The sequence below is a fragment of the Lynx rufus genome, unplaced genomic scaffold (assembly GCF_022079265.1).
Source record: "Lynx rufus isolate CCGP_SWC_20201006 ecotype Redwood Valley unplaced genomic scaffold, mLynRuf1.p SCAF_50, whole genome shotgun sequence".
In the NCBI taxonomy this organism is placed as follows: Eukaryota; Metazoa; Chordata; class Mammalia; order Carnivora; family Felidae; genus Lynx; species Lynx rufus.
Genome location: NW_025814868.1, coordinates 311,822 through 327,783, shown reverse-complemented (window position 1 = coordinate 327,783; position 15,962 = coordinate 311,822). Strand labels below are relative to the sequence as shown.

Genomic DNA, 15,962 nt, shown 5'->3' with positions numbered 1-15,962 from the left:
CCAGAAGCGGGGGCAGCCAGCGCCCTTGCGCGTGTGTACCGGTGAGACCTCTGACCTTTACCGCTGAGGAAACCTGCAGTGGGTTTCTGCCGGACGCCTTTTGGCAAGTTAAGAAAACCTATGAATCCCAGCATGCTGTTTTCACCACGAATGCGTAGGAGACTTCGTTTTCCTTCAGCGCTAACGCGGTGAGTTGCACTGACAACGGTCTCCAATGCCAAGCCGGAGGCTAGACCGGCCCTGCTTCTGTCGAACTTTCAGGAGACTCCCATCTCCACCCGCACCGCGGGTCCCCGGAATACACACTTCACAGCTGCTGAGGGAGATCTTCAGTGTTCTCACCACAAAAAAGAAACTAATTCTGCGGGGGTGACGGGGGGCTGTCAATCATCTGGTCTACCTTAAACCCACACGTCGTTCTGGGCCAGTGAAATCTCAATAAAGCAGAGAAAAAAACCACTTGTCCCCCAAATTCCTTTTATCGGCCACCTGGTTTTCATCCCTCGAAAGGGGAGGCTCAGATTTTTACCAGGGGAGGAAAGAGCAGCAGAGGAAGCATCTAAAACCATCGTCTGAGGGGCACCTGGGTGGCGCAGTCGGTTAAGCGTCCGACTTCAGCCAGGTCACGATCTCGCGGTCCGTGGGTTCGAGCCCCGCGTCAGGCTCTGGGCTGATGGCTCAGAGCCTGGAGCCTGTTTCCGATTCTGTGTCTCCCTCTCTCTCTGCCCCTTCCCCGTTCATGCTCTGTCTCTCTCTGTCCCAAAAATAAATAAACGTTGAAAAAAAAAATTAAAAAAAAAATAAATAAATAAATAAAACCATCGTCTGAGACAAATGACGGGGGAGCACGTGGCTCTTGGCTTCGGCTCAGGTCGCGACCTCAGGGTTCATGAGACCAAGCCCCACAGGGGGCTCTGCGCCGGCAGCCTGGAGTCGGCTTGGGATTCTCTCTCTCTCTGCCCCGCCCCCTACTCACGTGCACACCCTCTCAAAATAAATTAAAAAAACCACAAATGGGGCGCCTGGGTGGCTTGGTCGGTTCAGCGTCCGACTTCGGCTCAGGTCATATCTCACCGTCCGTGAGTTCGAGCCCCGCGTCGGGCTCTGTGCTGACAGCTCAGAGCCTGGAGCCTGTTTCAGATTCTGTGTCTCCCTCTCTCTCTGCCCCTCCCCTGTTCATGCTCTGTCCCTGTCTCAAAAATAAATAAACGTTAAAAAAAAAAAAATTTTTAAAAACCACAAATGACAACTCTCACCTTCCAACAATCCTGACAATCATGTTTAATACCGGCCTAAACTATGTACTTTCCTGTTGCTTGTGTCTGCTTAAAGAAACACCACCAGCTTAGTTTTAAAAACGATTCTCCCTGAATAAAAACGGTGGTGCTTACAAATGTGGAAGAGACCCTGACCCGCTGGCCTTGGGGATCCCAGCCGCCGGCAGGGGGAGGGAGGGCAGCTGGTAAGGAGGCGCTTGTGTGGGGCTCCGGGGCCCAGCCAGCACCCTCGGGCTTGTGAAACCTCCGCCTGCAGCTCACGCAGGCAGGAAGCACAAAGCACGAAGGACGCTTTGCTCAAGTGCCTCTGGGCGCGGGGTAAACAGTGGACGTGACAAACTAGCCTTGCTGCCGTGGAGTCTGGGAAAAGCCTGGAAAGTTCTCTGGTCAAGGCTGCAGCAGGATCTAAAAGGGCCTGCGGTAAAGCGACTCAGGGTGCTTCCCCGGAGCGCTCGCCCCACAGCCACGCGAGGGCACCTTCCTCACGGACCCTGTGACACTGAGCTCGTCTGCTCCCCTCCCCGACCGCTGCCCCCCTCCCCCATCAGAGGGCCTCCAGCTGGCCATGCCCCACTGCCCATCCCCCTCCACCTGTAGAACCCCCAGGGCCCGGCCGGGTGCGCCCCTGGTTTCCCCGAGCACCCGCCCCACCTGCACACCCACTTTCTTCCTGCGCATCAAGTCCAGCGGCCCCCGCAGCCCTCGCAATATTCTGTTTACTCCAGATTCCAGAGGGAGCCGCGCATGAAAACAGAAATCGTGAAGAGAAGGGTGCCTTTTTCACGGGCCGGCTTCAACTGGAACTGTAGCCAATTCAAGTTTCCCAACAAAGCACCTTGTTTCTGGGCCAGAAAACCCTCCCCACCGTCCCCATGGCGTGCTGCCCAGGACTGAGGGGACCACTTCCCATGTGTTCTGACTTGACAAGTTTGAGGCGTCCTGCCCGCCACCAGGGAGCAGGTGCCCCAGAGCGGGCCCCCGCATTCGGTAAATCACAGACCGGCAGGGAAGCCGCTCACACCAAGCGACCAAACCGAAAGGCAGGCGCAGCAGAGCCCAGCACGCAAGATGGGAGCGGGTGACCGGCACCCCCGACTGGACGGGATGCAGGGCCTCCCAGGAGCCCAGAGGCCAAGCAGCTGCCCACCGCTGTCCGATCCCGGGCTGGGCCCAGCGCCCACAAGCGACCTGCTCCGCCCCCCCTCCGTCCGCTGACTCTCCAGAACTCCTCCCGGCCGATCCAACAGGCACCCGGACTTTTGTCGTGACTTTTGGTGGCTTTTAAAGTGTTCTCTCACTCTGGCTAGTTCAGACCCTTCTGAGGCCCAGAAGACTGAGCAGGTGGGGAGCTGCGGGGCCAGGCCGTGCAGCTGCGTGCACTCACCACTGCCCCTCCAGCAGGCACCAGGCGGTGTCACCCAGTGTCAGCGTCCCAACCAGGCATCGAGGGGGGCAGAGTGGCCGGTGAGACCAGCCAGCGCAGGTTCCCCAGCCAGGTGCCCCCGCACCGCTCGGAGCACCCGGGGCCCTAGCTCACAGCCACAGCGCTCACCGACCCCTTCCCCAGGGCAGTCCGGTCACCTCCAGCACGGCCTAAAATAGTCCCGCCCTTTAAGCTGCTGCTTCTCCTCCCAGGACTTTGTGCTACACGAATGATCGGACACAGGTGATGATACGACTGGGAAACAAACCGGAGTGCGTTCAGATGACCACCAAACCAATATCTAGTTGCCAGGTAAAAAATGAGTAAGGGGGTGTTTGTGTTTCCCTGAAGTGAAGAAGTCTGATATAAAACCACACAGAGTGGGATCCCATGTTTAAATGCTACGTGTGTACATGCATGTGCAGAGACACGCTAAACCTTAACAGTGGCTTCTTCCTGTGAGTGGCTTTTGTTTCTATTTTAAAATACTTTTTGTACTCTCCAAGTATTCTACAACGAATACACACCCCTATTAAAACAGAAAAGAAACAAAGGTTCTAAGATTACAAAGGTTACTAAATCGTAACATTTCAGGAAACCAACCATGCCTTGCCCTTAGAGGCGGCCCCTCAATGAGGCTGGAGCCCTAGACACACTGGGGCTGGGGCAGGGCAGGGGCAGGACCAGAGGTGGGGGGGCAGGGGGCAGGACCAGAGGTGGGGGGGCAGGGGGCAGGACCAGAGGTGGGGGGGCAGGGGCAGGACCAGAGGTGGGGGGGCAGGGGGCAGGACTAGGGGGCAGCTCCAGCATTGCTCTGCAGCTCCGAGGCCAAGGGGGTTGTTGGAACTCCCTCAACTTGGGGGTTAGAGACAGGAGAACTCACTGCAGATGGCACCCAGTGAGCAGGCCAATGGCAGGGCCACCAGCTGAAGCCCATGCCGACCCCGCTGGCCAGTCCTGGGGCACCAAGGTCTGCAGAAGCAGACCCCTGAGACACAGTGGGTGGAAGGCACACGGGGCGGGGGGGGGGGGAAGGACAGCTGTGGGACAAGGTGATGAGCAGAGAGACGGGAGAAGGGGCTGCAGGAAACCCAGCCCTCGCCCTCAGCTGTGACAGGGCGCCCTGGCTGGCGGGAGGGGCTGGGAAGAGGAGGACAGGACATTCACACCCGGCAGCACAGACACAGAGCGACTGCTCGGGACAGAACCGTCACATGGGCACACACGGAAAGAGAAAGGGCGAGTTACCTGGATGAGGTCTGGAAAATGGCCCGTCTTTAGCTTGTGTGACTCCAAAACATAAGAAAACCAAAATACTGGCCACAATACCTCTGCAAACAAAGAACAAACAGCCCCTCAGTGTGTGTCTCCCAGGCGGGAGGTTGGGGGTAGGAGGGACCCCAGGATGCCCTCTGCAGTGACAGCCCCTGTCCCCAGGGAGGGAGGAGGCCGGGCCTCGCGGGGGCGGGGGGGGGGGGGCGCGCCCAGGACAACCGCCAGAGGCAGACCCGCCCTCGGGACGAGACCCTTGGTGGAGGCTGTGCGTCGTTTAGGTTGCAAAGCGGTGCCCACTAGTGTGTGTGCTTCCCATTGAAAGAGTCCCTGAAATCCCACATGTGACCACCCAGGGCACCGAGGGCCCGCCGAAGACAGAAGGATGCTAGGGTCGAAAGGCTCTCTGCCCCCGCAAGGCAAGGGCAGCACCCCCCACGCAATCCCCACAGGGCTAATTCACAACAGGACCAAGCGGACGTGCTGCACCCACAAGTGCACAGACACACAGAGACGTGCCTGCACGGGGGGGGGGGGGGTGGACAGGAGCAAGGAGGACACGCAGACAGCGGTGCTCACGCTCCGTTCACACGGCCACCGCCCGCCCAGCGCAGGGTCTGAGGGGGGCAGTGCCGCCTGCCCTCCCCACTGCCGGCAGTCCCGTGGCAGGGACGCACATTGCTGTTTGCAGCTGGGCTGCTGCCCTCCAACACGCACGACGCGACACCACACGGGAGGCCGGAGGCGTCGGCCTGGAAGCACCTGGGCCCCCCCCCCCCCCCCACCTGCTAAGAGCGCCCAGGGTCCAGGGCAGGCACCGGTGAGGCCGGGCCCCACAGGACACCGCCTGCCAGCCCCTCCGCTCCTGCCCGCCCCTCTGTGGCCAGGGTGTGTTCCGATCACACTGGGCAACATGCTGCTGTGGGTGTGCAGAGCGGTCCTGTCCCGAATAGGACAGGCTCCCTGCTCCTGCCGGCCTCCGGACCACAGTAAGTGTGGAGGGACCGATGGACACTGGCCACTGCGCTCAGCAGGGCGGGACCCACATCCCCATCACGGGGGCTGGCACAGAGGGCCCGTGAGGTGCCCACTGCTCAGGGCAGGGTGTGGGGAGGTGGGAAGTCCGCAAGGGGCTGCCTGGAGGGGCACACGGACCCCCACTAGGCAGCGCTCCCAGTGTGACACCCTCCACCCCCAGGAGAGGCCCCTCCTGGCACGACCGAGAGATAGCTTTGGAGCCACGGGTGACCCCCAGAGAAGTCACCACCAGAACAGAACGAGGGAGGTGAAGTCTCAGGGCGCCTGTGCCCCACCTGCCCTCACCAGGTCAGAGTCTCGATTCCAACCTCGGTTGTACATCTTGAGGCAGTGTTTAGGGTCACTTGGCAAGATCTGTGAGTCAGGTGAAGGATGTACAGTATCCCCCCCACTCCCTGCACCCAGGTCTGCGTTAACACCCGACGTGAGGATGGGGTGTCTATCACAATTTACGAATCCACACCGGTACATTAACCACAGTCCACTGTGTTCAGACTTTCTCACTTTTCATCCAAAGTCCCTTTCCTGGCCCAGGACCCCACCAGGACCCCCATGACATTCGGGGTCAAAACCCCCCTGGGCTGTGACAGTGCCTCAGGCGTTGTTTTGGATGGCCTGCAGTTTGAAGACCGGTCAGGTGCTCTGGAGGACGACCCTTAGCGAATGCCATCTGCCGCTTTCTGTGATTTCGATCTTGTTTTTGGGAATAAGATCACATCACACCGACATGATCTCTGACGTCCCCTGGCTGGGACACACCTGTCAGGTGCCCTCCCTGCTCTGCTCTTGGGGGGGGAGGGGTCCCTCTACACAGCCTGCACGCAAGGGCTGGGGAGCACCTATGTTTATCCGGAATTCATCTACACGGGCTACTTGTCTCCTCCCTCACTTACTTTATCATTTATATTGGCACGGACTCACGGATATGCATTTTATACTTTGGATTATGATGTGGTAATAATTTATAGATTTTTTTTTTTTTTGCTCAAATTGTATCCATTTACCTACTTTGACCATTGGGAGCCCTTTCGATGGTCTCCTGTATCAGAGCTTTAACATAACCCCATCTGTGGGGCGTTGTGCTTTTTTCTGAGCACTTTCTTTCCGGCGCTAGACGACCCTCCCAGACCTTCCTGGCATCTCCTGCCCCAGGCCTGGGTTCAGCCATTTCTCTGGGAGCCCCGGCTCCTTCCCTGGAGGATGGTCTTGGGAGCCACGTTCTGGGGGGTGACGTGCTCCTTGCCACTGGGGCATTATAGCTTCTGGGCCTCTCGGCCGACAGTCAGAGCTGTGTGTACAAACCGTGCAAACACACAAATGAGAAATGTTTCTCTGCGCAACCAGCTGTACCTACGTTAAGCTAAACACGAGTTCTTACTATGTCTCCGACCACCACCCGTTACCCCAGGGCCCATCCTCCCCCCGATCCCCTGTAACCTCCCACTCAGCGGTGAGACCGCACGGGGCTCCCACCGGCCGCCGGCCACGTACTCAGTTGTTCACTCCAGGACGCGGGCCGCAGGATCAGAACTGGTCACCTGACCCGGCCGGGAACAACTTCGTCAACTAGAGCCCGGCGCTCGCGGGCAGGTGCCCTGCCTTGAGTCTTACGGACTCCCGCCCCTTCAGTGAGGGGGTTTCACGCGTTTGTGACACCCCGAGAGTCTGGCCACCGTCTGCATCCCTTCCTGGGTCCCCGACGTCCGAAATTATCTTTCCTTCACTTGTGAACATTAGGTTTACCCTGTGTTGTTGAGTCCTGTGTACACTGACCAACGCACAGCCACAGGTCCACCATCATAGTTATCGTACAGAACACTCAAAATACTCTCCACACTCCCCAGCACTCTACCACTGGCTCCCCTACCGCCCTAGAAACCAGTGACCTTACCACCACTGCACCTTTACCAGAGTCACACGGTTGCAGCGTGCGTGGCCTTTCCACATAGCTTCTTTCACTTAGTAAGACGTGTCTGAGTTTCACCTATGTCTTTGCAGTGTTAAAAAGGAGACAGCAGGGCCAAAACAAAGTCACTTGGGCTGAGCCCCGTGTCAGCAACCAGGAGCCAGGGACACGGCGCAGGGACAGAGCGCAGGGGCAGAGCCCCCACCCTCTGGCTGTGGCCTGGGAGACAAACTGGGGGCTCTGAAGCGCGTGCGCTCGTGGGCGGCCGGACACACCGCTGAGAGAGCACCCGGCATCCTCATGGGCTACTGATGCCTGAGAGCAAAGAACGGTGCTCAGGACGCACTTCTGGGCCGGCGCTAACACCCCTACTTTACAAGCCTGGCCCCGCCAACCAAATCTGACCTCCGGTCCTCCGGCGCTGCCCTCTGCCTCTGTCCCTGCCCTGGTGCCCGTCACACCAGGGCAAGTGGGTCAGAGTTGCAACAGGGGCTTCCTGAGCCTGGGGGAGTCCATCCAGTGCAGAAACCTCACGGGAATCTGCTCTAAAACCAGCCAATCTTCCTCACACACTTCTGAGAGTGGCCTCAGAATCCGTGGGATTCCAGCAAGGGACAAAACCGGCCAGCAAGTCTGGAAATGATACGGCAAAGGCAGTCTACCCGCTTCCCGACCTGCACAACGGCATCAAGCCCGAGAAGCCCACTTAAAATTTTCCAAAAGCAGCAGTATCAGAGCTCAGCACGGCTCTGCACACACAAACCTGTACACTCTCAGATGCCCAAACTCGCGGGCTCTGTGGTCCAGTGATTTATAATAAGAAACACTTGGCCTCCACCCCGCCCCACCCCTGGCACAGAGCCCCTAAAACCGCAGGGATTTCTGAAGGGCTAAAGGTTTCTTGTGTTATGTCACTGAGGCGAGTCTCGGACCCTCACCTGAGGGTGAGGACTGGCCGCCAGGAGAACCAGCCGCGGGACTGGAGGGCTGGAACTCTCTGTCCCACCCCCTGACCTCCGGGGATGGGAGAGGCGCTGAAGGCTGAGTCAAATCACCAAAGGCGATGGGACAGTCACTCATCCCCCACAAGACCCAGGGCACCAAGTTTTGAGAACTTCTGGGTTGGTGAACAGGTGGAGGTCGGGGGAGAGTGGCGTGCCTGGAGGGGGCACGGACGCCCCAAGCCCTCAGACCTCGCCCGGGGCACCTCTCACCCCTGGCTGTCCCTCACTTACTTCCTTTTTAATCAACCGGTGATCTAGCAACACGCTTCCCCGAGTTCTGTGAGCCGCTCTAACAAATTAATAGTACCAAGAAGGGGGTCACAGAAACCTCTGATTTGCAGCCATTTGGTCAGAAGCACCGGTGACAACTGGGGCATGTGGCTGGCACCTGCAGGGGTGATGGGGGGTGATCTTGCAGGACCGAGCTGAACCGTAGGACACTCAGGCAGGGTCCAGGGCACTGCTGGCGGGATGTGTAGGGAGACCATCCCTCCCGCCAGAACTAGTGACCAGGACCCCTCTTGGGCTCCACCCCTGGAGGTGCTGAGGCACATTCTGGTCCGTAACTCGTGCGAATCCCTCACTGGCTGCAGGTCCACGAGGGGCAGCACCCTCAGGAGTCCTGAGACAGGTGGAGGAGGGGTAGACACAGCACAGAGCTCCAGGGGGCAGCCCGGGAGGGACGCTTTGGGCACACGCAGCGGGGACACCGGGAGCCCGGCCAGCCCGCGAGTGGATACTGGCCCCGCGAGCCACAGGCCGGCCCGTGGAGAGCAGGGACCCCCCCACCCACCCAAGCACGCCAGGTGCCTGCACCCGCCAGGCCGGGGGCCGCGTTACCTCTTGGTGTTATAGGCCGTGTCCCGAGGCGTCTCCTCCAGCAGAGTCACGTAGCCGAGCACACAGGTGAGGATGAAGAGCACCGTCAGGGTGTGGGCGCGCCTGAAACCCAAACACACGGCTGGCGTCAGAGCCCGGAGCGCTCCCGCACCTGGGACGCGCGGGCCCGGCCGCAGCTCGGAAACCCTGGCTGGGAGCCGGCGGCCGGGCGGGAAGAGCGGTGGCGCGGTGGGCGCCGCGGGCTGTGGCTCAGAGGAGGCGGCGGCCCTGCTGGGTCCGGGGTGGAGGCAGCGGGCAGCAGGGAAACGCGGCGGTTTCCACTGAGCACGATACGACCAGCCTCACGATTCGTGAAGCGACCACATCCGAGAGCTCCGAAAGGACAGCCCAGGAACGCGGAGAAAGGGACCCCCGGGCCCAAAGCGAGACGGTGCGTGTCCGCCGCGGAGAGACACGGGCTCCGGCCCCGTCCGTGAGCCAGCGGACGGCCTCCCCGGGAAACAGGGCCCGCACCGGGCAGGCACCCGGACTGCGGGGCGAGTGGCCGATGCCGAGACTCCAGGCACCACCCTGGCTCTCCGCATCCAACACCTGCGAGTGCTTGGAGAGGACGCGACCCCTCCACGCCTCGTGTCCTGATCTCGGAGTGAGGATGCTTCCACATCCAGCACAAACGTCTTTCAGGAACGAACTGAACACTCTCTGGGCAGGAAAGAGGAGACAGTAAGGAGAGAAGCAGGGCTGCTCCAAGAGCGCTGCCGGAGGAAGAGAGAAACCAGGCTGCCGCGAGCGGAAAAAGGGCAAGAGAAACGACGAAACAGACTGTTCTCCGCCCCAGCTCTTCGAAACGTGTCCGCCCACGGCAAGCGGCCACTGTACCGCCGTGACGGGGTCGCCGTGGCCGAAGGAGACGCTGCACGGATCAACATGGACTCCATGTGGCAGATGTGGTCTCCCGGACGCGGAGACCGGGAAGCGGAGAAGGCTCACTGCATCCCTGCGGCAACAGCGGAGACGTAACCCAAACCGACACGGTGGGGGGGGGGGGGGGGGGCGCACATAACCCACCCGAGGCGCGGAGGGGACGGGGACGGAAGCAGAGACCGGAAACCGGCAGACCCCACTGCAGACTCATCACTAACTGACCGGACATCCCTAAAACACCTGGATGATGGAGACTGTGCCACACACAATACCGCTCAGCTGTGGGGGCCTCAGGCACGCCGGGAGGCCCGTCTCCGGGACGCACGCACCACACGACCCCACTTACGTGGCCTTCTCCAAGGCCAAGCTATGATGACAGAGACCGGGCCAGAGGCCGGAGTGAGGTCCTGTTCTGTGCCTGGCCCGTGACGGCGGTCCCAGGAAGCTACGCGCACCAAAGCTACAAACAGATTCACTGTACAGCGACTTACAACAAAACGTTACGGATCGACCGTTGTTGGTGCAAGGTCAGGATCCAGGGAAGCATGCCGGGAGAGCCAGAGTGGTCTACAGGGCACGGGGCAGAACGCCCGTCCCGTGTACCTTCGAGAAGACACCACCCAGAGACCAGCACAGGTAAGGAGCACAGAGCAAGAACCCGCTGGGCCCAATTCCTGTCCCAGGAGTTCTCAACGGGTTTCTCCAAAGGGTGCATGTTTCCGAAGTGGCAAGTTGTTTCCCCACCAGTGACAGGTCGGTCCAAGGGGGCTCCAGGCCTCCAGAACTGGGAGAAGTGCCCACAGCAGGCAGACCAACAGTGTGCGGGGTTCACGGGAGCACCTACTGGGAGCCATCTGCCTAGGAAAGGGACGGGACTGTCCCAGGGGCCTGGCCATGGGCCTGCGCGGCCACCTGGCCCAGAGGGTTCCCAGCAAGGCAAGTGTCTATGAGAAAAGGGATGGGAAGGAGCCCCAGCCTCAGGGAGGAAGGAGAGTAAACTAGATTAACAGCCCACAAACTGGCATCAGACTTGCAGAAGGAAACACAAGCTAGTCAGTTTGAGGAGAGACGACCACATGGTCTGGAAGAGACCCGAGGGGCAAAGGGAACACCTCGTTGATGCGCTGTGGCCCAGGACCCGTCCACGCGGCTTCAGGGACATCAGGATGCCAAGGTGCTGTGCAGGGGCCCGCTGGGCACCCCCCACCCCTCCACACGCAGGCACCGGGTCCTGCCAGGATCTAAGAAACACACAGCACGAGAGGCACCCTGCAGGTGCCCCACCGAAACCGCATCTCTGGAGCACAGAAGCTTTTGTCCCAGGACTTAAAAAATGACTTCAACCCTCTGGCTTCTTTCGTATTAATTTCCACAAACACGATAATCTTCCTATCGTTTCTCTGGGCTAAGACACATTCCCTGAGGAGCCCCAGACAGCTCCAGTCACAGATCTTTCCATCCTCCGAAAAAACACAAGGATTATCTGAAAATGAAAAACCACTTTTTGTCCTTTGAAATAAATGTTCCCACTGTCACTCGGTCAGTCACCTCCGGCCCTGTGGAAACAGGAATAAGGAATAAGTAGGCCTCCCTCTGTCCCATCCGAGCCAGGAAGGAGCACAAAGTCCAGGACCCAGAGGTAGAGCACAGGGCACCAAAGTCTCACAGAACAACAGACTTCAGAACTGCTAAGGTCAAGTGCTACTAGAAAGTAAAATTTTTATTACTAAATTATGATGAAATGCATCTTTACGAAGGCTCCCTCCTTCTGTACAGCAAGGGGACCTGAGCAGATGCTTTTCCAAAGACACAATGGCCAACCGACACGTGGAGAGGTGCTCGACGGCACTCATTATCGGGGAAATGCAAATCAAAACCAGTGAGCTGTCACCTGACACCTGTCGGAATGACTAGCGTCAAAAAGACAAACCACCAGTGTCGGAGAGGATGAGGAGGAGGGGACCCCATGCGCTGCCGGTGGTGCGAACTGGTGCAGCCTCTGCCAACAGCATGGAGGTTCCTCGAGGAACGAGAATAAAGTTACCATAAGACTCAGTCATCCCACCACCGGGGACTGGAGGGAACAAGACGCCAAGTTGGAAAGACACACGCTCCCCTAGGGAACTGCTGCCTTACTCAAACAGCCCAAGTGCCCACCGACTGGACGGAAAGGAATGTTACCCAGCCACACCCAGGAATGAAATCTTGCCATCGGCAACACAGGTGGCCCTCGAGGGCATCGTGCTGAGATCAGTCAGGGGGGGGGGGGGGGGAAGACAAACACCACGTGATCTCTCCTACGTGTGGAATCTAGACACAAAACCCAAACTCACAGATAGATACAGAGGCACTCTGGATGAAGGCAGAAACGTAGGTGCAGACTACCTGCTGTCAGGAAGACGAAGTGGGGTTTGCATGGTCAGGACTAGATCCCTGACACAGCAGTCGCTACAGGCAGCCGGCAGTGGTAAAGGGAAATGCCAGGTCGGCGCCCAGGAGACAGAACGCCGAGAATTCTTTCAGACCACCGCTCAATCCACGGCCTGTGCTTTCCTCCCATTTTTCCCTGTGAAGTCTACGTTTCCTGCTCTGACTGACAGTTTTCCCTGGAGAGGCAATGGGGCACAGTGGGAAAATACGGATTTTGGTCATCAGCTTTGCCACTCAGTAGACTTGCGGTCTTAAGCAGCTTTCTTCGTCTTTCAGAGCACCATTTCCACGTGTGGAACACTCGGGGAGACCTCCTGTCCCTCCCAGACGCCCCCTGTCCCACCTCCCTGGTGCTGGGAAGACCAGCACATCCTCTGGGTTAGTGGCTAATAGAGAACTCAGGGAGCTCTGAGCGGCCGTAAATCCCGTGACTCTCCAGTCACTCAGCAAGGGCGAGGGCGTGAGGACAGCTGGCTCCCTGCCACGATGAGTGGAAAATACCCAGCTGTCAGTCCCTCTCTCGAGATGACCACGCTCATTATGCCAAGTGGGCAGGAAGGCAGGCCCGCCAAACCAATTAGAGAAAACACGAAGGTGTGGCTGGCACACTGAGAGCACAAGGCAGCCTCGGCCAGGAAAGGCCAAGACCAGAGGGCCTGCCCCAGGTGTGCCGGAAGTGCCTGCAGCCATGACACTGACCCTCCCCGGCTGTTGACCAACATGACCAAAGAGGAATCCGCTGCAGAGTCAAGCTTTCCAGATCCGGGCAGAGCTGGCAAACCCCGACCCCACGATGACTGAGAAAGGCGTTTTCCAGAACCTGGGGCACCGAGATCACCCCTGCACACTCTTGCTGCTACTATCGGACGCTGTGGACAAGAGTCCTGGGGTCGCCGAGAGTGCTCACCCGAAGCCCAGTGTTACAACACACAAGCACACAGCAAGCACTTCCACAACGTCACAACCGTCCCTCCCCTCCCTGCTTTAGGACTTGGTTAGGAAGTGTGCCAATCCGGTGGCAATTCACCCACCTTCCATCCACAGGTGGCAGCGTTCAGTAGCACCTCTCCAGGACATCAAGTCTCCAAGTGGCTCCCAGATAATCTTTAGAAAACGAGGGCTAACACATCTTTGTGCCGTTCCTCTGAGTCTGCGGTCCTGCTTCCCCCTGGATGTTCTGCACCAGAGGACCACCCCAACCAGTAGAAGACTTGGTGTCCTTGCCACCACAGACCCCGGCAGTCCTCACGCCCGCCCCCTTGGGCCTGGTTTCCGGGAGGCCAGCCTCAAGCTCCAAGGCGCAGGCAAACCCTGAACCGAATTACACAGCCCCTGGCCGACAAGGGATAACAAAGACATTCCAGAGTCCTCCTACGTGGCCGTGCACAGCACCGTCACTGGGCATCTTTGGGGAAAACCCTAAAAGTAAGGTTTCGAATCCTGCAAAAGTTCCTTTGAGTAATTCTGGAACAAAAAAATCATTTCCACAAATACTAACTTTTAATCTTTACAGGAGGTTTTGTACCATTCGTTACTAAAACTCTCTCAAACACAAAATAAAAGTTTTCAAAACCGTAACACATCAAGTCAGTGAGGAGACACTAAAAAGGTGGCGAGTGGCTAAGCTCTACAGGTAAGAATGAGTAATTCTCACCAAGCAGGCATCTGGTTACCTGCCAGGAGAAATGAGAAGTTCCTTCCCCTATACAGGTGAGGGGGGGCCTGGGACGCAGCAAGGGCCTGCACGGACCACAGAGCACAGCACCCCTCACACCCGCGGTGGGGAGGCAGGAGCCATCCACCCAGGAGATCCACGAGGCAGGCCCCTGAAGCTAGCCAGCCCTGTCACACCTCCTCCTGGAAAGCCTTCCAGGCCCCCAGCAGCCCTCCTCATAGGTAAACTCGGCTATAGCAGGCACCTGTGTGTCCAGTACCCGACTGACCAAGCACCTTTGCGCACAGGACCCGAGGGCTGTCGTCGGCGTCTGCCTTTCACTGCACGAGGTGAGGCGTGTGCTCCCCGGTTCCTGCTGGTGCATCCCCTTCAGCCAGTATATCTCGTGATTCTGAGGCCCCAGGCTTACGCCAAAGTCTAAGCTTCCTGTTTGGTTCTCTGCTGCAGTCCCTAGAACAGCAACGGGCACCCAGTTGGGGCCCCCAAATATGTGCACGAGCAGGAAACAAGGACAGCCGCCGTGTCCTAGGATGAAGCCCTCCCTCCTGCAGCCCGAAGGGGCGTGCTCACAGACACAGCTGGTGGAGAGGCCTGGCCTGCAGGCCACAGGCCCAGCAGGTCCAAGAGTGCTCCGGTCTCTAGCTCAGGGGCCACAACGCCCTGGATGAGGCATGCCATCCCTGTCTCGCTCCCACGGGCTCCGAGGCCACCTGAATGCACCGTGTCCCCAAAGCAAGGCTGAAAGCCAACCCTGCACGGCAGCTGCCAGCACCCACAGGGAAGACACCAACTTCGTCCAGATGCAGGGCTGCAGCCCTATCAACACCCACCACCACCCTGTACCTCTCGTGAATCCGACAAAAACCACGACACCCATTCGGCCCCACGCGCGCCTCCTCTTGGGTTTCTGCCCCTGCGGCGGCACCCTCCCCTGAAACGTCCAATTACTCCCGTCAGACTCTCCGCATTCCCCGACCAGACCTTCCGTGACAATCCCACAGTTTGGTTCTCTGAAAAGCTGCCTCCACGTGGCATTCCCTTTGCAGCTGGAGGCCACATCTACCTCCCTCTGTCCCCCAGGGCCTACCGCAGGCCTCAAATGCAGGCACTGTATTCTTGACAGGAACTCAGCACCCACCCAGCAAAGAAAACCAAACCCCAGCCCTCAAGAAGCATGCTGTCTAGTACACGGGGTTTCTCTCTCTTACAGAGCAGCAAGGAGGCTGGGGAAGGTGAAGGGCTAGTCCAAGGTCACAGAGCCATGTGGCGTAGGAGCCACGCCTGGGACCTCACATACAGAAGTGCCCAATTCAGCATAAAGCAAGAGCGTGAACTCTTCCAACACAGGCTCCGGGCGGGGGGAGCGGTCAGGAATGCTCCCGGGGGCCTCTCCCTCCCCAACACCCGTTGAGGCAGACTGCGGGCAGCCTGACGCCGCGGCCTGGCTTGCAGACAGCGGTACGGGGGTCGAAGACAGGCTCCGCGAGAAGCCCCTGAAAAGAGACAGAACCCTCATCTGACAAACAGCCGCTCAACTCCTGGCACGTGGGAAGGTGCTCGCGCTAACGTTACTGCTACGCGCCGGGGGGAGAAGCCGATTCCGCACGACGCAGGCGCTGCGAAGAAACAAGATGACAGCGGGCACAGGTGAATTTGGGACAGGAAAAGCCTCTCCGACAGGACTCTGGAGCCTACTCCTCCCGGCATATGGGGCAGGGGTCACAGGTGCCGGGCGGGACCGCCGCGAGGGACCAGCCGCGGCCGGGCGGGTCTCGCAGGCGCCCCTCCACCCCAGCACGACGTGCCCGTCACCCTCGCGCCCCCCGGGCCCCCCCCCCCCGCCGACCGCCGCCCCTCACCAGAAAAAGGTGTTGGTGCCGTCGTCGTAGACCTCGGACTCCGTGCTGCGGCGGCCCGCGCCCGGCCCGCTCGCTCGGCCAGCGGTCGCGCCGTCGGGCGGCTCCTCCAGCGAGGCCTTGCCCGCCGGCACAGGGGACCCCTGCCGCGGTCCCCCCGCGCCTCTGCGCTCGCCCCTCCGCATGGCGCCAGCCCAGCCGCTCCGCCCCGCGCCTTGACCCCACGCACAGCGGGTCACCGCGAGGGCGCGCTGCGCACGGCGCGAGGAGCGCCGGGAAGGGGTCGCGGCGCTCCCACGGCGGGGTCTTGGGAGAGC

General features: G+C 59.6%; 1 protein-coding gene across 2 annotated transcripts in view; it reads right to left on the bottom strand.

Moving 5' to 3' along the window:
• The window catches only part of PTDSS2 (phosphatidylserine synthase 2), a 21,366-nt gene extending 5,404 nt beyond the window's left edge, over nucleotides 1-15,962 (bottom strand). The window contains exons 1-3 of one of the 2 annotated variants that reach the window (XM_047100546.1): nucleotides 15,649-15,962; nucleotides 8,761-8,862; nucleotides 3,949-4,031 (exon numbers count right to left, since the gene is read on the bottom strand). In XM_047100546.1, coding sequence (XP_046956502.1) covers nucleotides 3,949-4,031; nucleotides 8,761-8,862; nucleotides 15,649-15,830 — 367 coding nt within the window. In that variant the 5' untranslated portion in view covers nucleotides 15,831-15,962. The remainder of the gene's footprint in view (nucleotides 1-3,948; nucleotides 4,032-8,760; nucleotides 8,863-15,648) is intronic. The other variant, XM_047100545.1, reaches the window with a different exon arrangement.